Source organism: Urocitellus parryii, chromosome 3 (assembly GCF_045843805.1).
Source record: "Urocitellus parryii isolate mUroPar1 chromosome 3, mUroPar1.hap1, whole genome shotgun sequence".
NCBI classification, from domain to species: Eukaryota; Metazoa; Chordata; class Mammalia; order Rodentia; family Sciuridae; genus Urocitellus; species Urocitellus parryii.
Window position 1 is genome coordinate 20,127,004 of NC_135533.1, and position 26,281 is coordinate 20,153,284.

Genomic DNA, 26,281 nt, shown 5'->3' on the forward strand with positions numbered 1-26,281 from the left:
TGCCTAGCAGTCTCTACAGTGTATTTTCCCAGATTACAACAATCAGATTAACACAATATATGAGTAAGATGCCACAATAAAGCAAAGGAGATAAGGCCAAAAAGATTCATATGAAATTTTGCAAACCATAGAGACAATACACCACAGTGGTTAACTATCTGAAACCAGACAATGCTGGGTTTGAATCTCAGCCTCATCACTTTACAGAAATTTATCTCTTTAAATTTCATTCCTGTCACCTACAAAGTAAGAATAATACTGGCATAATTAATTTGAGGACTAAATTAGATAATGTGAATCTAAGCATAATGGTGAATGATAAATGCTCATTATATGTTAGCTGTAATTTTTAATATTTTAATACCAATGGAGACAGTAAGTTAGGGAAAGGGCAAATACAAATGCTTAGAGGAAACAGGAAAAATCATCAATACAGAAAGATAAATGGAGTAATACACCGAGGACAGACTGGAAGATACTAGGAAAGAACAGCAAGATAAGGAAAAGCCAATATGTTCTTTATAAAATTATTTAACACCTGCTGTGAAATAACATAATATTAGTTTTATAAACAAACAAAAAAAAAACCCCCAATTTTCAAAGGCCAATAATTCAGCTAAGGAGACTCCAACTTCACATGACAGGTAAGAAAATAAAATGATAAACCAATGAAAATAAGAGCATATTTTCATGCCTAGATGGACTAGATCAGGTCTGTTTGGAATAGATTCAGAGTGGTTCAAAGGCCATTCCAAATCAAGCCTTGACATGGATACAACCATGATTGTTGTGAACAAAGGAGAAAGTCAAAGAAGTTTTGTGAACAGTATATGCAAAATAAAATGCAGGGAAAACTGAACTTCAGAATCTTGGTTGGTTTGTATTTCTTTGCGCACTGAAACAGGATGGTAAAAAAGTTGTGAACTTATCACACTAAAATGAACAGAAGCAAACTAGAGCTCTTCCACTCAAGGAGGAAAATGACCTTGAAAAAAACCACTTCACTATACTAATTTTTCCAGTTAGACGTGGACTTACTGTAAAATGGCACCTTCACAGGGAAGTTTTTTTACAGTCTTCTAAGGAATGAAGACTCCTAAGAAGCCTGTTCAGAGAGACATTAGGTGGACTAGATGAATCAGAGTGAGAAAAGGTAGGGCTAGGGCCGGAACTGAGTTCTCATTTTATGCTCTAGTTTGCTCTTGTCAAGTGACTTGCTGCTTACCTTCCAGGTGCCTTCCTAACCCAGGGCACACCTAGTTGTAAAACACAAAAATATTCACTTAAAAGCATTTTTCTTCAAATCTTTCTGTTCAGCAGTAGTAAAGAAAATAAACTTAGAAATCATACCAGGATTGCTTCCCAGTCACATGAGCTTGGAGGTAGTCATCACCAAGCTGGGAAGGCTGACACAAAACAATACATTTAAGCAAGGACCAAGTCACAATCATCAGCATGAGTCTGAGTGTTGAGGTTTCTTGAAATAATAGTAGCAGTTTCTCATCATGGTCTGGGATCTGATTCAATGGTCCTCGATAATGAGAAAGGCCCCTTAAACAAAACTGCAGAGCCCTAAAGGAAACCCCTAAAGAGAAGGTGGTTTTGGTGCCCCCCCACCCTTTTCTATATTGTTAATACAAGTTTATTCTGTACAAATCCCAAGTGATTCACTGTCAATTTAGATCCCCACAGAAATGGTGGATAGGATGAACACATAGCCTTTTCTTTCTAAACACTGTGTGTGTGTGTTTGTGTGCGCGCGCACATACATGCTTATTTTGTACATATAGTTGTTTCATTTTTTAACTTACACAGTAAATCTCACTGCCTTTGGAGTCACATAGGCCCTAAATGCAAATCATCTCAATACACTCACCACCACTGTCCTGTGGTCCAAGTCACTTGCCCCTTTGTTATTGTGATCTGCTTATGCCCTATTTACATTCTGCTGACTGAGGCTGAAGGAAATACAGTAGATATAAAATCAAGAGCATAATAGCTAGAAAAGGACAAGGATTTTCTCAACTCTTCTGACTGTCTCCAGGCTTTTATTTCAGAGGAAAGGACACTGCCCTTCACTACATATACTTCTCTCTCTCTCTAACCTCTGATTAATGATCCCAGAAGATAAACAAGTGCTTTTCCTACATACTGTGACAGGGTTTACACATGGATGGGAGAAAATTGTAAGTAAGAGTGTTTGGTACTAAAAACACAAACTTTTCTTGATGTAAATGCTTCAAATGTCCCTATTTCACTTCATTTACCCTTATAAACAGGTAAAATGGATTTTTCATCATCTTCAATTGCAACCAGGTAAGAAAAAAGGCAAAAGTACTGCTGTTTGACCATCAGTAAAATAAGGACTGAGTGAGCACAGCAAGATTATACTAATTACCAGAGACTAGCTGGTCCTCCTTAAATCAAGGCTCTCAGAAGTAATTTACTACCACAAACTGACCCAATTATAACAATTTTAATTTCACATTCCTAAGGCTTCTCTCTTCTTCTTCTTCTTTCTTTTTTTTTTTTTTCATTTTCCCTCTCTCAACATTGCTGATGTTTAAAAAGCACACTGTCATACATTTTCAGTAGGGCCTTTTCTTAGTGCTAGATTATTTGTATCATTCACTTGAAGCTTGAAATTAAAATTTCTTTCTCCTACCAATTTAGTCCCTTCCCATTTGGCAAACATCTTTTTTGATTCTTGCATCTCTAATGGAGCTGAAAATTAATATGACTTTTTTGTTTAATTCTTTGACTATGCAAAAGAATCATCAATGATGTTAGCATGGTTCTGTATAGTAGGCCATGAGTTCTAATAAAAGCCTTACATTTCTATAGCCCCTCGCCTCCCCAGGTACCACAGAACACTTCATGAACTATACATAGAGGAGACCCCTCCTAAACACTCAATGAAAGTTGCCCCTCTGGTTAAATGCATGTCCTAATTAGCATCTACTGCAAAGAATTACAGAATAGAAGCCCCAATTGTGCTAAACAAAGACATAACAATTAAAGAAAGTAAGGACACACCAAAGATACCACCAAAAGAAATGGATTTAGTTTACAGCAAGTGCACTTTAATTATAGAAAGATTTAGAGGAAATTGTTTCAGTAAGGACAAAAAAAATTATATCCAAATCTAAAATGTTCTATTAAAATTGTAAATGAAGAACAATCTCAGACAGTTTTATTTTACTTAACCTAATATCAAATTTTTAGCTTTCTTCCCAATCTATATTGTCATATCCAAGATAAAAATGATGGCTGCTAGTGAGCAAACATCAGTGAGATGGCAACAACACTGTAAGAGGCTCAGTTATTTATGGTTTCTCTTTCAACATTTTTTCATTCCTCGTATCTATCTGGCCAATAGAATCACTTCATAAAGGGAGAATTTAACTATAAGACAATGTAAGAGAAAGCAGAATGAATTTGTCTCTTATGAACACAGCAAACATTCACAGTTCTATGATTTCTTTGCCACAGAATTTTTAAATCTATTCATCAGACTTACATGGCATTTAAAAATCAATCTTGTTATATGTTAGCATCATAAGTGTACTCCAAATACCACCAAAGAAGCTAATATTCTTCTTGTCTTGATTTTTTAGAATTCAAATCCTTAATCAAATAAACTAATAATCCTTCATATGTGAATTAGTATCTTTTGCCATTGTTCCATTGACAGCATACTTATTCTGGCATTGTGGGCAACAGCCATCTGTACCTGACTTCTTACTGAGAGGAATGGCACATGTTCAAGTGATGATCACCTAAACCTAAGAGTATTAAAATTAATGAAAATTTGAAAAAAAAACATTCTTATTCCAGTTGGGCTTTGATAACAAAATACCATAGACTGAATAGTTTGTAAACAAAAGGAATTTATTCTAAAGAATTCTGATGACTGAGCAATCTAAGATCAAGGTACCAGCAAAACAAATATTTGCTGAGAGCCAATTTCTTGGTTCATGCCAGCCATATTCTCACTGTAATCTCAATGGGCAAAGTAATCACAAAGGTCTCTGGAGCCTCTTTTATGGGGGCAGTAATTCCATTCATGAGAACTATGCTCTTATCACCTAATCTTCCAAAAGCCCCACCTCCAAATATGAACACATTGGGCATTAGACCTCAACCCATGAATTTAAAGAGGATATATTCCGTCTGTAGCAAATCTTAAATCAACCAATCAATAGATACATAATGAGTATCTACTGCTTATTCATTCAAGAAGTATTTATTAGGTACCTATTACTTGCAAGAACCTGTGCCAAACTCTGTGAGAGGAGGGGACCCACACAATAAATACACTAAAATCTCCTCTCTCAAAAGGCTTACAGACTAGTTGAATAATGAATTGAAAAATTAAAGTACAAAAACACTGTAAGAAATTTAAAGACATGTAAGAAATGGCACTCAAGAGGATCTTTAATCTGATTAAAAAGGAAAGATGTAGATTCTGTAACAGAAGAAAAATACAACCATTAGATATGTCAAAAGAGTACAGTGGTAAAAACAAAAGGCACAATGAGGTTTTGAAAGGACAAGATCAATGAATGCTTCACAGGTAACACAGAGCACGTCTGAGTGGACATTCAGGGATGAGGACAAAGAGAGTGGGAAAGATGTGCAGTTCACACGGGAGCACTGAATGAGAAAGGAGAGTCATATTGAGGGGGTAGGGAGAAAAACTGATTTTACTGGAACACAGCATTTCTTATATAAAGAGCAAAAGTAAGCCTGGAAAAGAAGGCTATGCAAAGGTTGGGGTCAGTAAAATGCCAAACTAGGAAAATGATGATGTCCAACAGACTAGTTTATTTTAAGGAAACACAAATCATTTGTAATAGATGTAAAATTTAGTTAGCATTTTCAGTTTACTTCTTTAATTACACAGTGAGACTACTATAGACAGACTGGCACACATGTCACCACCAAACCCTTAAGGAGCCAAGCGGGTTTTCAGCAGACCGTTCCCATCCAGGAATCTGACATTAGCAAACCTCTACAGGAAAAGAAAGAGTCTGCGGTCACCTGGTCTGCTAAATATCCTTTTTCCTAAAAAGCAAAGTCCAGAGGAAAACAGACTACCATTCACTTCCACAGCTCTTCTGGCCCCAAAACACAGTGGCTAGCTATGAGGTATCTGAGAGGAAGAACTGACCCCACACACCAGCCCACTCCATCAAATTTATCCACCTTCAATAAAGGTTTCTAACATATGTCCCAAACAGAGGGGAGCCATCCTACAATATCAGGAGGGATGGCAGCAGGTCAATCCTGGGGCAATGAAGCTCCACTTTTGGCCTATGTCAATCAGCAAAGCTTCTCATCTTGTAGAAAAACAAGAGATAAAATTTCTTGCTGATCACAGCGGGTGAAGACATCATCAACAAGGACCCTGAATCAGAGGAAAGATAAATGAAAATGCCTAGAGGGATATTTGGCCTGTTTCCCTACTGATACACATTCAATTCTGTCAGGATCAACTGTCCAATGAAATTTAACCCCATTTTTCTAGGATAATGTCCGGTGTGCCAGTAGCTCTCACTGTAGAAATATACTCTGACATTCTGCTTACATTCTGTGTGTCTTTAATTTTTTTCTGGTATACTTGCTTATACTACTGCAGAATCAATGATTCATTATTTAAATTTTTAAAGATTTTAAGTCTCATCCCCATTGTTTCCAAGATTAACATTTGCATTTGAATTTCCCATCCAAAGTACCAGACCTATATAATCTATTGTTGTTTTGTGTTCCTTTTTCCATTACAGCAAGCATTGCCAATGTTGATCCCTTGAGGGAAAAAAAAAAACAAAAAACCAGTTACCTATAAACAAATTTTTCCGAACAGTCCTTTCTGACAACCTGCTGTATGTGAAAGCGCTGGTGTGACCCCTCTGAGTGCACTGTGTTACACCAATGCCAACTGTGGAGGAGGTACAATTCTCTTCTTGGTGACCAACCTTACCCTGACAGTATTTCTTCACTACCTTCCTATCTCTGAAATGGTTAACATTTCTTTACACTCCCATACTCATTCCTAAATGTGCCACTTCCTCTCAAAAGCAGCAGAACTTGTCCCATCTGAAGTCTTTCATCACTGCAGATGCTCTGCTTGGGACTCCCACCCATTTGTCTATCTTCCCAACACACATGTGCCCAATACTCTGGACAGCCTCCCAGATGCTGCCTCCTGAGAACTGGATAGAAAGGGATGATCAGCACAAATCAGTGATGAGATGCTGTTTTGTGCAGCACAGCCAAAAATAGTGCTGGCCTTTTGCATTGCCATATCACGCTGCTAACACATATCTAATGTGCTGTCGTTTATCACCCCCACGAGGCTGGCTCCTTCGTGCTGAGTTTTCGTCATTTGCTGTAGTTCACTTGGCAGCAGCCCTGGTCTTCCTATGGAATCATATCCAAAGCAGTGGATTTTGTTGTTGTTGTTCATTTTCTATTTTCAAAGGCCTTCAAAGTTTTTAGGTAGCTAATTTTAAAAAGTTCATGTCACTCACTTATGTGAACAATTCTTTAGCAATGACAACAAGTACTTTTGGGGAGCCCAGAATGACTTACAGGGAAATAAAAATCATCTACATCTTTAAGTACTATAAGATTTGCAATATAAGGATTAAAAAACCAAAATGATTTTGAAACCAAGTCTAGTGTAAAGAAGAGCCCATCACCTACTTCAACACTCCATTGAACTATAAGTACAGATTTGATAGCAAAATTTATTTTAGCTTCCTACAACGAGGCAAAAGTATACACAAATCACAGAGGAGTAAATATAATGCTGTTAAACAGTTTAAAAGATATTTTCTTCAGATCCTTACAGTTAGGAAGGACTTTTTTATGTTATACCCAATTTTTATAGTCGCCCATGAACAACACACTCTGTGTTCTGATTCCATTTATGAGAACTAGGCTCTTATCACCTAATCTCCAAAAGCCTCACCTCCAAATACGAACACATTGGGCACTAGACCTCAACACATGAATTTAAAGAGGATATAAGAAGGATGGAACAGAGAAGTCTCTTGTGCCCACCTCTACTAACCAGAGATCAGTCACAGTACAGGTCAGGTTGGCCAATACAGTGATTATAAGGGAAACAACGAAAAATAAGCTTGGTACAGTCAATCCTTTGACTCCAGGGCCTTTTCCTTATATTTGGCCTCATATATGTTGCATTTCTCATTTTGCTTTTTTTTTTTTTTGCATTATTCTCCCTATACATTCCTATTTTTTTATTTATTTTAATTATTTATACATGACAGCAGGGTGCACTTTGATACGTCATATATAATGAAGTATAATTTCTCATTCTTCTGGTTGTACATGATGTAGAATCACATTGGTCATATATGTACATAGGGTAATAATGTCCAATTCATTCTTCTATCCTTCCTACCCTCAGACCCCCTTCCCTCCCTTCACTTCCCTCTACCCAATCTAAAAGAACTCCATACTTCCCTAGCCAGCCCCCTCCTGCCGTTGTGAATTAATATCCACATATCAGAGAAAACATTCAGCTTTTGGTTTATTGAGATTGGCTTATTTCACTTAGCATGATATTCTCCAGCTACATCCATTTTCTGGTAAATGCCATAATTTCATTCTTCTTTAAGGCTCAGTAATATTCCATCGTGTGTGTGTGTGTGTGTGTGTGTGTGTACACACACATGTACATACACACATATACACACCCCACATTTTTAATCCATTCATCTCTTGAAGGGCACCTAGGTTGGTTCAGCAGTTTAGCTATTGTGAATTGAAACTGCTATAAATATTGATGTGGCTGTGTCCCTGTAATATGCTGATTCAAATTTCTACTCTAGCCTCCCAAGCTCAATATAATTGCCTAAAAATAATTCCTATTCTGCCAATACCCCAACTTTAACCCACATAAAGAACCACCTTCCTATTCCAATCACCCAGTTTCAAAACTTTACCCTGACTTAAGGCTCTTCGTTTCTCAGAGTAAATATTAAGGATCTGAGAATTCATTCTTTTTTTCTTTTCAGAATCTCTCTACTCTTTCTCCCCTTTCTTTTCTCTACCCTGCCTTCCCATCCAACACTGATTGAACTTTCCTTCTAATTGGTGTCTCTTCATCCATTTTCTTATCCATCAATTCATTCTGTACCCTGTTGCCACAAAATGCATCTTAAAAATATGACTTTCAGTATATTACTCCTCTATGAAAAAATTAAAAAATAAAAAGGATAACATCTACCATCATCTCACCTCACCTGTGAAATATTCATGCACCTACAAATCAATTTAAATCTGATCAAGTCTCTAGACTCAAGCAACACAACAAAAGTAAACAGTAAATGACACTAAGCATTTAATAAGTGCTACACTGTAGGGAATTCTGCAAGACTGATGGTCCGCTTCTTAAAAAATAAATTTTGAGGGGGAAAAATAAAACGAGAGATGGAGGGGGAGCTTATAGATTAAAAGAGTCCTAAGAAACATCAAACTATAATATTTAAACATTGTTTGGATCCTGGTTCAAACTGTGAAAAACATAATTATCACATTTGAGACAACTGGAAACATGAACACTGACTGGATATTTGATGATAAATTTGTTTTTAGGTATAGTTTGATTTTTTCAAAGAATGTTCTTGTCGTTCAGAGATACATATTGAAATATAAACAAAATAATGTGATTTCTAGGGTGGTTTCAAAATAGGGAGAAGGAAGTAGTAGAGGGAGGGATAAAGCAATATTAGCCAGAAACTGATATTTGATAAAACCAGATGATGAGTGTAGAGGGATCCATTACACTATTTTATGTCTGAACATATTCATACTTTTCCATAATGGAAAAGCAAATAAACAAATTATAAAGGCAGCCTACTTTCTGAAAGCCCAAGTCCAAACGGCCCAATCTATTCTTCAAAGATCTCTCTACCACCCAAAACTAACCAAAAGTAAGGTGTTGTTGTTGTTGTTGTTTGTTTGTTTGTTTTGGGGTTTTGGTAATACTTTCCAAGAAGACCAACTGAAAACAAACAACGAAAAACCTCCCTGTTCCCCAGTTTTCTATAATACTAGTGACATATATTTAGCCCTAACCATTTTTAAATGTGCCAAGTCCGACTATTCCATAAACTTCAAGTACTTTACCTCACTCTGACCTCGTCCTTCTGTGATCTACACTAACACTGCTTTAATACTGGTCATTTTTCTAGGGCACCATAATCTGCTCCATATTGTTATGGTTTTTGTCTTAACTTCCTGCAAAATTAAAATAATTTCTTAAATTCCTTTTACAAGAACATGTTTAAAAGGAAGAATATACAGAAAAATCATAGAAGAAATAAATGAGAATAGAAGGAGAGAAGCAACCCAGAAAACCCTTTTCTTAATAACATAATAATTATCAACACTCTGTTGTCATTTTTTTCTAGACAAAAAAGTTATTGGATAAAATACTGCATTTTTCAACATTCTCAACTATTTAGGTCACAAATAGGAATTACCGACATTTGCTGTCTTTGGGCTGCTACACTCAAGTTGACCAATATCTGTAAATGGAGATCAACTCTGGCACAGGTGTTAGATCTTTCTTAACCCTGTAGAACGTGCATATATTAATGCCCTTTCCCATCTTCATGGAGTTTCTTCATCCTGTCACCATTTGGAACCCTCCCAAGTGTGCAACACTGAATATACCTTTAAAAGTTAAACTAAATCTAACTTTTATAAGTTTCTCCCACTCCTTAATACTATCTTTCATGGTCTTGGTATTAATACAACCAAACAATAACTATCCCTAGTATTGACCCAGGTGTGTGCATTAGAATCAGTTATAATCCTACTAAGTAAGCTTTCCTGGTAGGGAGTCCACAGGAATTCTGACTATGCACCTTCTCGCAGAATCACTGTTTTAAGACAGTAAATATGAAAACATCAAGACAGAGCATGACTAGTATAACAGAATCCAGAAGACCTCACTGACTAAATTATATTTATGTTTAAAGAAACCAAATAATGACATTCAGTATGTCACAGGTCACTGCATCCCTGCTTCTTGCCACCTCTTAACCATAGCAACTGCTCACCATGGCAGAACTTCATGGAAAATCGCTTCTTTCAGTATCACTTTTTTTAGGAGACCTCATGAAGGTCTTATAGGTCAAGACTAGTTGAACTAATACAAGAGCTAGTTCTATATCACCCTTCACCTCAGAAGGTTTAAGACCAAGTACATAAAATAGTAATATCCTACTTAAATTATTTAACTTCTACTCAATTTTTAAATTAAGCTTTGCATAAACTCATGTTATAGGTATAAGTAATATCCCTCCTCTGTATATTCCAACTTTCATCCAAGAACAAGAATATAAGCAGTGGAACTAACAAGGTCAAGGACTGCTCCTCCACCACTAGAATGCAGTCCTCACTGGAGGGACAAAGAAGCAAAAGATGCAAAGCAAAAAGACATCTCAAAGGAAAGACAACCACCAAAGCCTCTTTGTCCTCCCTGCCAACAAAACTGCACAACAATAAGGTAGACAAGAGAAAATGGTTATCTTTAAAACAGGAAAGAAAAGAAGGAAAAACTAGGGGAGGAGGAAGGAACAGACACTGGAGAACCGACGACCACCATGACTGGCAAAGCATTCAGAACATTCAGATCAATTAATGCAAAGCTACTGCCAAAAACATAACTAAAATAATCTTTGAAAAACAAATATTGTTAGTTGTAGTTGGATATAATAACTTTATTTACTTTTTTATTTTTATGTGGTGCTGAGGATCAAACCCAGTGCCTCACACGTTCTAGGAAAGGGCTCTCCACGAAGCCACAACCCCAGCCCTAAAATATTCTTAATTTCCCTGACTATAGAGGGCAAAGGCTCAAACCCATGTTATTGGATTCATCAAACCTTTGGCATTTTAGAATAGGAAAAGCCAAATCTATAAGCAGTGACTACTGCAATACACACACACACACACACACACACACACACTTATGGACACACAAATATAGACACACACATATAAACACACATAAAATTATATGTGTGTTACTGTATTTTTTTATACCTTCATTTTATTTACTTAACGATCAATATGCCAGGCAAGCATTCTACCATTGAGCTATAACTGGAACCCCCAATACTATTCTTTTAAACTCAAAATTTTGAATCTTCCCAATTTGAAATCAATACCTGTCTACAAGTACAGATATAAATACAATTTTATATCTACAAACTTGGTGAGACATATTTCTGAACTCAAAGTCTTCATTTTTAAAATATATGCACTAAGCCGGGCACGGTAGCGCACGCCCATAATCCTAGCAGCTTGGGAGGCTGTGATAGGAAGATAGCAAGTTCAAAGCCAGCCTTAGCAACAGCAAGGCACTAAGCAACTCAGTGAGACCCAGTCTCTAAATAAAATACAAAATAAGGCTGAGGATGTGGCTCTGTGGTCAAGTGCCCCTGAGTTTAATACTATATATATATATATATATATATATATATATATATAAATACACACACTCACACACTAAAATCATTTCAATCAAATGAATCAACTAAGAGAGTAGCACAGATTCACTTGAGTTACATGTCGAAATGTCAAAGTAGAAGCCAAAGTATGCTTCTGAACCAATCGTTTAAAATTTCTGAAAAGACAGAGAAGGGCTGGGGTTGTGGCTCAGTGGAGAGTGCTTGCCTACCATGTTTGAGGCACTGGGTTTGATTCTCAGCACTGCATATAAATAAATAAAATAAATATCCATTGACAACTAAAAAAACTATTAAAAAAAAGAAAGGGATAATACATGAAAATGTATTACCTCAGTTTCTCCATCTCTAAAATGGGAGACAATAGGGCAAATGGTAACAAGGGAAAGATCAAAGGAATTAATAAGATGTAAGGAATCATTTCAGTGCCTGAGTATAAAGTGACAATTTGTTAAACAAAATGTCATTACTATAAGGATTTTCATAAACTTGAACAGTTTGTGAAAGACTTGTATTTACTAGTGTATCTTGAATAGTCTTTAATATGATCAAACTGGTAAGTCTGCTGACCCTTTACATCATTTAAATATTCTCTAACTAATTAAAAGAAGTTGGAAAAAAAATGTTGATCTTTTATCTTGTGGCAAAGATGCAAAAGCAATAATCTCATGCCAACGTCAGACTCTGGAGGATCTATACAAGCAAACTTATAACCCCACAAAATTGGCATGGAATAAAGCTAGCTGCAAATTCTTTGCCGCTCCTCCCAATGCATGGACTATATCTTCCCTCCACTTGAATCTGAACTGTCCTTTTGTCCAAAAGAATGTGATACCAGGCAATGCCCAAGGCTGAGTCTTATAAGCTCTCCAGCCTTCACCTTTTAGAAATTGGCTCCAAGTATGGTGGCTCATGCCTATAATCCCAGAGACCTGGGATGCTGAGGTAAGAGGATCACAAATTCGAGGCCAGCCTCAGCAATTTAGCAAGACCAAACAACTTAGTGAGACTCTTGTCTCAAGATAAGAAAATTGAGGGCTGGAGTTGTAGTTCAGTGGTAGAGCACTTGCCTCGTAAGTGTGAAGCACTGGGTTCAATCCTAGTACCACATAAAAACAAATAAAGACATTGACTTCATATACAACTAAAACAAAAATCAAAAAAAAAGAAAAAAATTAAAAGGACTAGGGATATAGTTCCTAGGCTCAATCCCTAGTACTGCACCAAAAAAAAAAAAAATAAATTTAAAGTCAAACGCATACACTGCTTCCACAACCAGAGTAGATTTAAGAAAGACACATTTAAAATTAAAAAAAAATTACCAATTCAGAAAAATATAATTATTGTTGCTCTAAAATCTTTTCTGGTAGACCTGAGAAATGTCAGTGAAGTTCATAGCTTTTACTTCAATTTCATGAAACACATGATGATACTTTGTATATCATACTATTTCATCTACTACTATTAATCATCACCACTTTTTTGTTTTAATTAGTAACACATGACAGTATAATGATCTTGATATTATCATACATTTGAATCAGATAGGATATAATTTCTCATTTTTCTGAGTGTACAGGTTTCAGAATTACATTGGTATGCAGTCACATATATACACACAGCATTAACAATGACTATTTTATTCTACTGTCCTTCTATTCCCCACTTCCCCTCCCCTCTCCTCCCCTCCCATCACTTCTCTCTACCCAATCTAATGTGACCCACTTCTCTTTTTTTGCCCCTCACATCGTCATACCTGCATTCGGTATAATGAAGGGGGTCTCCTTCCCTCTTCCTTGCAATTCCCCTTCTCCCTCCCTTTCCTTCCCACCTCTCTTCCCTATCTAGAGGTAATTTTCTTCTCATGCTCTTCCTCCCTACCCCATTTTGAGTCACCTCCCTTATATCAGAGAAGACATGTGGCATTTGTGTTTTGGGGATAGGCTAACTTCACTTGGCATAATCTGCTCTAATGTCATCCATTTTCCTGCAAATGCCATGATCTCGTTATTTTTTAGTGCTGAGTAATATTCCATTGTGTAATCATCACCACTTATTATGGCTCTTTGTTTAGTCCCAAGTACACCAAAATGTGATAAAGGACACTTAAGGCAGTAGTAGTGACATGTCTCTGCCAGGGCCCTTGGCTTTTAACTGCTCATATGCTAAAATCTCAGAAAAAAAAATAGATAAGGACTAAGCTTTGGAGGTGGTGGGTTGGAAGAAAGATTTGCCATTTTTACCTGGGGTCCTTTAAACTAAGGTAATTAGGCCAAGCAGATCATCTTTGGTATCTGAAGAATATAAGAAAAGCAGACTGGACCATCAGATATACCTATTCTGGGGTACGCCCTGCCAAGACACTATTTTCTGAAGTTTGGCTTGTCGTATTAAGCTGTCTGCATTTACATCAGGCTTCACTGAGCAGCAGACACCCCAGCACTTTGACTTGGGCATTTGCCACATCTGTACCAGGAGCAATCTCCTTGGCTACCCATCAATTCCCGCCTGAAGAATTAGTAGTGAACATGAAACAACACAGGAAAAGTCTCAGTACTGTAGAAGCTGATTCTAATTTAGAAGAAAGGTTTTAACTGAAGTTTTGAATATTAACTGAATTCTGGGCTGGGGCTGTGGCTCAGCAGTAGAAAACTTGTCTCATATGTGTGAAGCACTGAGTTCGATTCTCAGCACCATTATAAACAAATGAATAAAATAAAGGTCCATCTACAACTAAAATAAATATTTTTTTTAAAAAATGTTAACCGAATTCTCCTCAATGTGCAGCACGGTATCCTCTGGGAAGACAGAACAAACATTTTAGGAGCAAGCACCTTTCTGAGGACTCAATGGCATGGCTAACAGCATGGCTTTACTATGTCACCCAAAATGAGGCCATGAGAAGTTTTAAAGGCTGAAAATGAAGAGAAACTATTTCTGCAAGAATACTCTCTAGCCCAGAATTCTAAAAAGAGGCTAATTTTACTTTAAGGTAGGGAATCCTCAGCTAACCAAAATACAGAATGCAACTAAACTAAGAATAACCCAGTTCCAGGTCTGGATTCAAAACAGAAATTACATGTCCCCTTGAAAATCTCCTGCAGGTCATGGATAAGTAGCAATAATTTTTGTGGCTTTTCTTACTTGACAGCAAACTTTCAGTTCTCTCTGCATGAGGTTAATTCTGTCACTATTTAAACATTTATGTGGCAGTTAACAAAAGTAACATGATTTTACATTCTGTCTGTTACTCTCTGGAAAAAGAAATCAAGACACTAAAAAAGTGAAAGGATTTGTTCTGGGAGACACTGTTAGTGGTAAACCAGGTAAAGAGACCCCACTATTTCCATCTGTAAATACTGCTGAGCACACTAAGGGGTGTACGTTTTAACCAACAATAGCCAAGTAGACAGTTTTGTTTTGAAATGAGATATGAAAAAAAAATAGATCTTTTTCACAACGATAATGCCAAGAGGATAAGTTGGTTCCAAGTAATCTTCTTATTTCCTTTTATGTAGAATTCCACAAGAAATGAAAATTTTGTTTCTGGTGTACCTCAGCCTTATATACACGTGAAAACGTGTAGCCAACAGTATGACAGGCATGTCATCAAGTAGGTGACATTTTGGAAGGTGCTGCTGCTGCTGCTCAGAAGGGCAAAAACATGTATTTCTATTATCACAGTTTCAAAAGAGTGAAAACCGAAAAAGAAGTGCAATGGTGTGTGGTCACAGGGCTGACACCAGGAGAAAACTGTGACACCTTGTTACTATGATAGCTCTAGCCTTGTCTCCTCGCTGTCTGTCTCCAGACGCAAACATGCTGAGACAAATGAGCCTTCCAACTAAAGGACAGTCCTGCCTGCCAGGGAGAGCCCAGGTTCTGGATGAGAAAAAATGCTCATCTCTAAAAGATCAAGAATAACTTTCTTTGCCTAAATTTAATATACAAAAGAACACTTCAATTCTTTTCAGCAAGAAATATTTTTCATTTAAAGAAACACTGAGATTCAAACTCTAAACATTTCTAACTCCATTCATCATGTGATCTTATTCTTTTCATTCATGCTGCTATATGCTTAAAGCAGGCATCTACTATCCTGATTATTTTGTCCTCCAGGAATACTATGAAACCTAAAGATCAATCCTCCAATAAGTATATAAAACTAAATTAGTCCTACGCAGAAAACTATACGGAAACTTGAACCAAAACTCTCTGTCCCAAACCTGCATGTAGGAAAACACTAAATATTTCCTAGCCGAGGATTCCCTGTGCTGTTACTGTATAAAAGATCACTAATGATGAATCTAATAGAGAAACACACACTACTGCAGGCTCTCCCTACTTCATTGAAGTAAGCTCTCTTTCTTTTGTTCATTTTATTCCCCAGTACTTAGCAGAGAGTTGCTCCAAATAATTTAACATTAAACCATCATTAAAATATCTGTCTTATTAGAAACCAAACTGACAACTATATCGTTTTACAGATTTTTTAAACACTCTCGGAAGGTTTAAAAATCTTATACTTTTCATCTATCTGTATCTTTAAAGTGTGTCTTTTAAACCCCAAATGAGAAACCTGTCTTAAAAGGGGAGAGCATGTTTTTTCAAAACTGCCACTGTCAGAAAAGAAAAAGAAACTGGGCGTGGTGGCACTCGCCTGAAATCTCAGCAGCTCCGGAGGCTGAGACAGGAGGATCTCAAGTTCAAAGACAAAAGTGTGTCACTAAGCAACTCAGTGAGACCCTGTCTCTAAATAAAATACAAAATAGGGCTTGGATGTGGCTCAGTGGTCAAGTGCCCCTAAGTTCAATTTCTTCTTTTGAAGAAAAAGAAAGAAAAGAAAAAAAGAGAGTAGAAATATTCAAGTTGAAAGGAGACTAAATGTAATACCTGCTCCTATGTTGATTTCTCTACTAAAGGAGTAAAAAATCTGCTCTATCAAACGTTATTTCACAAAACTAGAAATAGTAGTTTAGATAACAGCTGTCAATTTTTCAAAGAAAAATGTGTATGCGCATGTACATATAGAGAAAACAACTGATCAAGTGTAAATTGCTAAAAATAGTTAAATCTAAATAAGGAGGTATATGGGTATTCTTTGTGCTATTCTTACAACTTTCCAAAAATTTCAAAATCCTTTAAAAAATTAAAAAGTAATAAAATGACATAAAACCCAACTCTTGAAACTGCATGGCTGTGTCTTACTTTTTATTTTGTTTTTAATCCTGGATGATCTCTGGTTTTTGGCAGTATCCAGTCATTTACATTTAATGTGATTTTTATATGTCTAAAATCTTGCTATTTGTGTTCTATTTTATCTATCTGTCCTTATCTCTTCTTTTTTCTTTGTTCTTTTTTCTTCCTTTCTTGCTTTCCTTTGGATTAACCAAATATTTATTCAAAATTAAATTCAATCCCCTCTATTGGCTTTTTAACAATATCTCCACTTCAATGTTTTAGCATGCCAGGAATCAAACTGTGCATCCTTAACCTATCCTAGTTTCTACCCTGACCATTACACCCCTTCACATATGATGTAAGACATTTACAACTCTACAATTTCATTACCCTACTCTCCTGTCCTTTATGCAATTACTGCAACAGCTTTTAGTTCCAAATATATTAAAAAAACCACATATTACTATTGTTTTTACTTTTAAAATTCCATTAAGGAAAGATAAAGAAATTAAGAAATGAGAATTTTTGCTCATATATTTATCTTTATGGCTCTCTTTAATTTTTCTTCTAGATCTGAGGTACCATCTGGTATAATTTTCCTTCAGTTTGAAAAACTTTCTACATTTCTTTAAGTGCAGGTACAGAGGCAACAAATTCTTTCAGCTTTAGTTCACTTGAAAATGTATTTATTTTTATCTTCATTTCAAAAGATATTTTCAGTTGAGAACAAAATTCTAGATTGACAATTTTTGGTGTTTCAAACACTTTTAAGATTTCTGGCTTGCATTGTTTCTCATGAGAAGCCAGTGATAATTTTTATCACTGTTTCCCTATAGGCAATGTGTCCTTTTTTCCTTTGGATATTTCTAAAGACTTCTTTTCTTTAATTTTGAGCAAACTGATAATGATGTGTCTAGGCGTTGATTTTCTTTGTGTTAATCTTTCTCGGGATCTGATAAGTTTCTTGGATTTGTGTGTGTATATTTTTCAACAAAATTTAAAATTTGGAAGCCATTATTTTTTCTGATTTTTTTCTGCCCTAATTTATCTGGCCCTTATTCTTCTATACCTGTAACAACACAATTGATAGGCTGTACAATAATGTCCCAGAGCCTCTTATGACTTTGTTCATTTTTCTTTTTGGTCTATTTTCTCCCCATACTTTGGTTTGCAGTCTATACTGATCTAACTTTCAAGTTCACTGATCCTTTCTTTTAGACTATGCAATTTGCTGTTAAATCCATCTGCCTAATTTTTTATTTGAGATACTAATTTTTGTCAACTTTTAAAATTTTGCTTATGAGTCACATTTTCTTGCTTTCACAAGTGTAATAATTATATGCTAGACATTGTAGATGCATCATTATTGAGAATCCAAATTATGTTGTCTTATTTTAGAGAGAGTTTTGGTCTACCAGGCAGTTAATTTACAGGTAGATCAGGCTGATCTCAAGGGAACATGTTTGAGGGATTTGTTATATAAATCAGAAGTAAACTTTCCTCAGTGGCTAGAATAGCCTTGGTCCTAAAGCATGATCTGTCTGAAGTCACAGCTGAAAGCACAGGGCATTCTGCAGGTTCTCCCACACTAGATGGTCTGAATTACAACATTTCTGACCATTTTGCAGCTTCTTTTGAAATCTCTGTTCAGCTGAAATCCCACAGTAGCTGTTTTCTACTAAGCCACGTTGTGTTGCTCAGCTTCATAATAGACCAAGGGTTCAATGGCACTCATTTATAAATTTTGAAGGGGCTACTTCAAATTGAATGCAATTCTCTGCTCTCCAGGATCCCAACCCACAAATTCCAGCTGCCTCTAGATCCTTCAACTCCAATCTCTGCTAAGATAGTCTGCTGCTATCTGGACTTCACTTCCCTATGCCATAATTTGGAAAAGTACCCCCAGGAAGAAGCAGTGATAAATATGAAGCTCCCCTCATGTGTTTTCTCTCTGCTGTCTGAGTCTAACCAGTTTTACCTTTGCTTCCAGCAAGAGGAAACTTCATCAAGGCCAGAACCAGAAACTCCTAATGCTAATTATATTTTTAAAAAGCTTTAAAACCTATTATTTTATCCTGAAAATAAACTGCATAAAAAGCACATATTCATTCCATATGACAGATTATCAAGTCAAGATGTAAAATACTGAATCACCAGCCCATAAAGATATTTAATTCAATAAGTAAATATTCATCAAGCACCTACTATGGGTACAAGATAATTGACATATTGGTAAAAAATAACTCAGAAAATGTAATTTCAAACCATATTATTTCTACTGAACCATCATCAATAAAGCAAATGCACTATACAAAAAAAATCTAATGAATGAATAACCAAGAATCAATCATTCAATCCACCAAGAGCATGCCTATATTCTCAAAAATGACTACATTTTATATTCATGATTTATTTTTTACTGCAAAGATTCCGATTTGCCATGCAAGTAATTTCATTCCTACATAGTTATATTTTTCAATTTCCTACATACTTAACTTTTTTCCTACTAGTAGGTACTACTTGACTGAGTCATTTCTATTTAGCTATTTCAAACTTGCTTCAGCTAACTCTTAATTGCATTTCTAATTTTCATCTGGCCAAATCAAGTATATTTTGCTGGAAAGAAAATACAGCACAGTTTCTAAATGCCATCTCAGCAGTATCATACCAAACAGTAATATAATTCCTCTGATCTTCAACAGATCAAAGTGATACATTTATATCTTACAGATTTACTCTCTTCTATCAGAATAAGCTCTTAACATGTCATATAGCCCAAAATATGCAAAAGGTGACTGTTAGAAAATAGTCAATACAAATAAGTGCATATATTTTTATGAAATTGTGTTTAAGGGTGTTTTAATTTTTTACCTTATATATACCTAATTCCAGTAAAGAAAAATATAATACAACAGAAAGCATTATACTATACATCTTTGATTGATACAAATTAACAATCTGTACTTATTTTTAAAGTTAGGCAAAACGAAACTGTTAAATGGCCTTCTGAAGATGGTAAAAGTTAATTATATCAGCAGTTTCCCTTTTAAATGGAAGCACTACTTTCTCACTGTTTATGAGTCTTAATGTAGTATTTTAGTTGACTGATTTATTACTATTGTTGTCCTAAACTGCTGTCCTAAATCAAGATGACACCCTTTGCAAAAATCCCGTACCTGTAGCACATCTTGGATCTTCACCCACACATCTGCCATATCATACAATTTGATTTCTTCCTGTTGAGTTGGTGGATTCCCGACAGAGTCCTGCAGGTATCCCAGGACCACAGAGTGTGCAGCGGCTACAGCATTAAATTTGTCAAACAGCAGCTCCAGCAGCTCTAGAAGTAATCTAGTCACAAAACAAACAAACAGATAAATAAATAACATTTACACAAACACACAAACATGCAAGCATGCTGATGGATGGTTTATACTGGTCTATAAGAAAAACATCAGGTGTAGTAAAGTGAAATAACATACTTCAACATAAACAGCACAAATATCACACTTCAACAGATTTGATTTCAAACAGTGGCATATTCTATGCAACTTAAAAAAAATACTTTTCTAAGCCTCAGTTACCTTTGCTACAAAACGAAAATAATTTAAGAATTTAAAAATCAATTATAAAGTCCCTAAAGTAGCAATAGAAGCTCAATGAATGTTTGTATCCTTTTTAATGTATTTCAGTGATTACAATTCTACCACTCTATATTCACCCAGGCAGCTTCTCCAAGGAATTCAGGCAATTTCTTCAGACAACAGCTCAGATGTTGCACAGAATATGCTATTCCCTAGCAATAAATTGGGTACTTTGGTAAGGATTCTAATCCTTTTAGTCATGGAAAGCCGTGCTTACTACCATTCAAATACATGGCCTAAGGTGCCTGAAAAAAAAATACACACCTGCCAAGCAATCTGACTTTCACTACAGGGAGCAGCTTAGGCATCCGCATTATCTCATTTATCATAGTGAGATATGCTGGACACATATTATTACATCGATTTTATATACTCAAGGACACAAAATGAGGTTGCAAGGCAGCTGGGCCTAGAACAAAAGTTGATTTCTGTGTCAGGGCATTTAGCCACCTACCTGTCACTACCATACTAGAATGCAGATTGTGTATTTAGAGATAGTACAGAGCTTTAGGTCAGGGTACAAAGCAATTCTTCTACCACCAACACATATAGCTTCACTGATCACCCAAGTCTAGAATCTCCATTTCCTCCTCTGAATTTGTGTAGTATTTTAATCCATTTTTATGGGACTTATCATATATGGTTCACGTATGTGGCTCAGTAATTGCGGGTCACATTTATTCATACACAAATATTTTACTGGCTTTTCCATTATTAATCTTTCAGGGTAGGCACTGTCTTACATGTCTCTGGTATATTCAGGAGCACTTAGCAGTGGTTAGCAATTTTTTTTTTAACTAATTTCCTGTGTATAGCGTGAGAAAGTATCAAAAAATCTTAGATTTTGAGCTTTATTATATATTATATGGCTCTCAGTTCAGAGCTCCTGAACAGACTGGTAAATCTACCAGTAAAGTACAAAGAAATAGTGAAAGAGCTTGACAGAATGCCAGTTAACAAGATGGTGTTACCATAAATAATAGAGGGTATCTACCATCTATCAAAACATATAGCATATTATCTATTACTATGGCTTCTTTACTGCCCAGTTATTGTAATTAGTATGCCAATATGTAGGCCCATAACTATCTTATGACAAAACCCTAATATCTATTGACATCATAATTTAGATGAGACAGAAACAGAATTTATGTAGTACTGCCACTCTAGGACACATACTTAATCTTGAAATTATACACCTTTTGACTGATAATTTAAAATATCATTTTTCATATTTATACTCACATTTCTAAGAAAATTACTCTTTCTCATCTGTGTTATTGGAGAGCGACACAAATATCAGCAAAGGTACAAAGTACAGGAAGATATGACTAACCAGAACAGCTGAAATAGTTAATATGGTGCCTGGAAATAATTGCCATAATAATAAAAATAACAAAACTGGAATTACACATAGTAAATACCCAGTTAAGAGAAGGTTCTACTTTTCAAATAAAGATTATGATAAGTATATAAGACTGTAGTTCCCAAATATAAATCTGCAGATCATATCTATTTTTCAGTGGTAGGCAGTAAAATAAGAAAAATAAGAACAATATATTGACTTTTTGCTAAGTTAAATTTATTTAATTTTATATTTTTAGCACTCTCCCAGCAGAGAAATCTCAGTTATTTTCTGTCATAATGGTAGCTATGTTGCCAAATGTCCTTACTTGACAAAATTAAAATTTAATGACCATATGTTATACTCAACACTTTTGGAAAGCACATTGATCCGTGACATTCAGAAGCCTGAAGCCCAGTAGTGTGCAACATCCCAGTGGCTTGAAGTTCTAGGTACTGGACTGTGACCTAGCAATAAAGTAGAAAACAATGGAAGAGCAGTGGCTCCTCTAAATGAAGGGGTGCTGCTGTCTGGTTATCTCTCGGGGCCTAAGCTCCATGACTGCATACCTTATCTGTCAGTTAAGGAGAAGAACAGCTTGACAATGCTCTAACAGAGCCGTGCTCCATTTAGAAAAGAGACCAGTGGACAAATGAAGTGTAAGATGAGATTCACGGTATCCAGCAAAATCATGGAAATAGAGATCCTAGATAAAATGCAAACATAGTGCCAGCTTCAGCTACTGCTGGAGGCTCAAGGTCAAGACAGGCCTGTGTCTACAGAGGCCATCACAGCCTAGGAAACACGGGAGGGACTTAAGAAGATACAGGCCAGGCATGGAGAGTATGCACTGGAGTTCTACCTATGTGAGACATTCACCCACGTTAATAGGAGGGAAGCTGGCTTCTGCTTTATCACAAAGCAATCATGTAATAGTAATAAAACTGTAGTTCTGACAGTAAAATTAAAAATATTACTACCCCAGATGATACCATCAACAAAGTGAAAAGGCAATTCATGATATCAAAGTAATGATTTTCAAATCTCACAAGTCCTGATAAAAGACTGGTAATGAGAATACCTAAAAACTCCTAACTTGTAATAAAGACAACCAAATTTTAAAATGGACACAGATTAGAATATACATTGCTGCAAAAAAGAAAAAAATAGCAACATATATATAAAAATGAATGACTAATAAGCAACAACAAGATGCTCAAAAACACTAGCCATCGGTAAAATGCTAATCAAATCAAAATGATATTGCACTTTGATATACCAGATAGCTATAATCAAAAGACAAAAAGTGTTGGTGAGGTGGTTGAAAAATTAGAACTTTCATACAAGGCTGGTAGGAATAGAAAATGGTACTGCCACTGTGGAAAAAAGTTTGGCAGTTCCCAAAAACATTAAACACAGAGTTACCATATGGACAAAGTGATTTCATTCAAAGGTATACATTCGAGAAAAGTGAAAACATATGTGCCCACAAAAACTGGTACACAAATGTTCATAGCAGCATCACTCATATTAGCCAAAAGGTGGAAAAAAATCCAAAGGACCATCAACTAATGAATGAAAAAACAAAATGTATAGAGAATATTATTCAGCCACAAAAAGGAACAAAATACTGCGATGCGATATGGTACAACAGGAGAAAATCTTGAAAATATTATGCTAGGTGAAAAGATCCAAAAGACCACATATTGTATGATTCTATTTATATGAAATACCCAGAATCAAAAAAATTTTAGAAACAAATAATACATTAGCGGTTACTTGAACTAGGTAGGACCTGACAGAGTATAAGGAATTGGGACACAAAAAATGTACTAGAACTAGATAGTGCTAACAGTTGCGAAATCCTGTGAACATACTAAAAGCACTGAGTTACATATTTTCAATAAGGTGAATTGTATAGTAGGCAAAGTGTATCTCAATATAGCTCTTTAAAAAACTTATTTCAAAGAGTAGCTGTGGCTCTGAGTAAGGACAGTGAGGGTCCAACGTCTCTTTTGTGGTGAAGAGAACACTCACAAAATGGTGGAAGCCTATGCCTTTGAATTCTTACTACTGGGAGGACATTAACTGCTCCCTTGTGGTGCATTTGGTTTTTGTTTGTTTCTCCTTCTTATATAAATAACATATAAGAAAGTAAAGACTTCCAGGGCCTGAGGCTGGGGCTCAGTGGTGGAGCACTTGCCTTGCACGTGTGAGGCACTGGGTTCAATCCTCAGCACCACATAAAAATAAATAAACAAAATAAAGGTACTGTGCACATCTACAACTAATAATATATATAATAATAATAATAATATATAATAATATATATTTTAAAAAGAAAATAGAAATTAAAGACTTCCATTCTTTCCCAGAACTGATGCTTCCTAGACCTTTAATTATGCGGGGCAGGGTGGAACCTCAACTTTTCCAGGAGTCTCTATGTGTAAGAGCAAAGAATCAGTACCTGTTCTAGGTGCCTCACAATACTGCCAGAAAGATACAATTTTAAAATGAACAGAACTAGTTGAGATAATGGTGTAATATTAGAGAAAGCAGCAGGTTCAGAATTTCTTTTTCTGGGTTTCTGGCTTGAGTAACACTGAAGATGATGGTTACTTTTCCTAGGAGGGAGTGAAGGGGGGAATAATAATGTCAAGATAGAAATTTGGGTTTAGCCCTGAGTATGTCAAGTTTAAGGTGTTTTGTCCTTAGGTACTTGGGTATGCAAGTCAGGAGCTCAGGAGAGAGATTGATAACTGGAAATTGTAGAAGTATAAATATTTGAGAGGATGAGATCACTCAGAGATAATATGCAGAGTAAGAAAAGCAGGCAAGCCAGGACAGAGGCGACACTGTAGGAGAAGACAGCAGTGAAGGATGGTTAGGAAGCAGCTAGGGAGGAAGAAGGAACCAAAGGAAATGTGAAGACAAGGGAAAAGAGAGTATCATCAGAGTCAAGGGTATGCAGAGGTCAGCTAAGGGGGAAAGAGAAATGTACAACTCACAGGTCCCCAGGGAACTGGGCAAGAAAGATTCCAGTAGAGCTTTGGAAGCTAAGGAGTGAATGACTAATAAGGAAAAGTAAACCAAGGTCAATCTCAAGCTTTGTAAAGGCACAATGTTCCTCATCAGCATGTGCACCTTAAAAAAGGAAAAGTAAGAAGATGCTCCATTAATGCATCAAAGAATAAAAGAGATTAGGAATCACCCAAACAAACAGGACCAAGTCCACACTAGTATGGCCCAGTTTAAAGCCACCAGAAATAAACTGAAATATGTCATTAACATTCATATACACTCTCCATCTGCCCACACACAACATAAGACTGTGAAAACAAGTGTGTTTGCCTTTAGCTGCAGAGACACCCAGGATTAACTAAATACAAAAAGCCCTACTAAAACTGTTCTCCACCCCACTCCCACTGCAAAATATTAAATAAAAGAAGAAATAAAACATTATATTGCAGTTAGCTCAGCTGCTTAAATCCAGTTTAGATCAAGGTTTTCACCACTGATCTAAAAGACAATAGAGCAGGCAAGATCATTAAATTACTTGACAATTCCTTAAGCTGAATTGAATTAGGAAAGGCCTCTTACAGGAATAGGCCTAAGAACCCTGAGAGCTCTGGATTTCAATTAACTGAAATTTCTACCCTTCAGAAAAAAATAACACATACACACGCCCCTCTCATAGGTTATTTCTAGAGACATGAAACAGTATACAATAACATGCTATACAGCATCACAAAGGTAAATATTAACCCTGGGATGGCAAAATGGTAGCAAGAGATGGTATAAAGCACTGACGTAGAAACCTAGCCTTGAATACCAGCTCTCTGCAAATAACCCTATGACTTCCAATACATGTTGGGATTGAAATCTAAGGTTCCTTCCTCAATCACAATTCCCTACTCACAAATTGATTGTGAGGGCTGTATGCAAAAAACACATGCAAATGTATACTTTTAAAGAAATCTAAAAGTAACAATAGATTTCAGAAACTTTAACAGCCACCATTCTAGAGGGCAAAGGGGGAGGTGAGCATTACCCCAGATGTTCCTAGGACCAACCGCATCTCTGTCCTTCCCACGGCTTAGTTAGTAAAGTCCTGCTTATACTTCATAACATAAGTTATAAAAACCCCGCTTTAAGTTAGTAGAATTTGAGTCTCTGTGTTCCTATGAACTCCTTTCAAACTAAAACAGATCATTACAATGATTTTAGGGGAGTGGCAAAATATTGGTGTGCATAGTCCCCTAGACCAGAAGGTGAAGAGAGAGTACCAACTTCATGCTTCTTTGTTACCACACCTTTCTGCCAACACATGGCCCAATGTATAGAATGGAGAACACACTTAAATTCCATGGGCAACTGAGTTCACAAGTAAAAGAGTCAGCAAGGAAGGATAGAAGTATTAGGAGAGATCTGGGGTTCAAGATGCAATCTAGGGTCTTGCCTCTCATGGGGCAGAAGCTGTCACAATGCAGGGGACCCTAAGAAAGTAAAGCCAAAATGAGAGATCAGATAACAACAACGAAGATGACAACCATTACATATGAGGACAACAGCAATGACAAGTATACAAACAATAGTCA

The 26,281-nt window shown here is 36.2% G+C and overlaps 1 protein-coding gene across 1 annotated transcript in view; it reads right to left on the minus strand.

Annotated features, from left to right (window-relative positions):
• Nucleotides 1–26,281, minus strand: part of Exoc4 (exocyst complex component 4) — a 783,024-nt gene that overhangs the window by 642,255 nt on the left and 114,488 nt on the right. Inside the window, exon 7 of the mRNA XM_026392784.2 lies at nucleotides 19,871–20,045. Coding sequence (XP_026248569.1) covers nucleotides 19,871–20,045 — 175 coding nt within the window. The remainder of the gene's footprint in view (nucleotides 1–19,870; nucleotides 20,046–26,281) is intronic.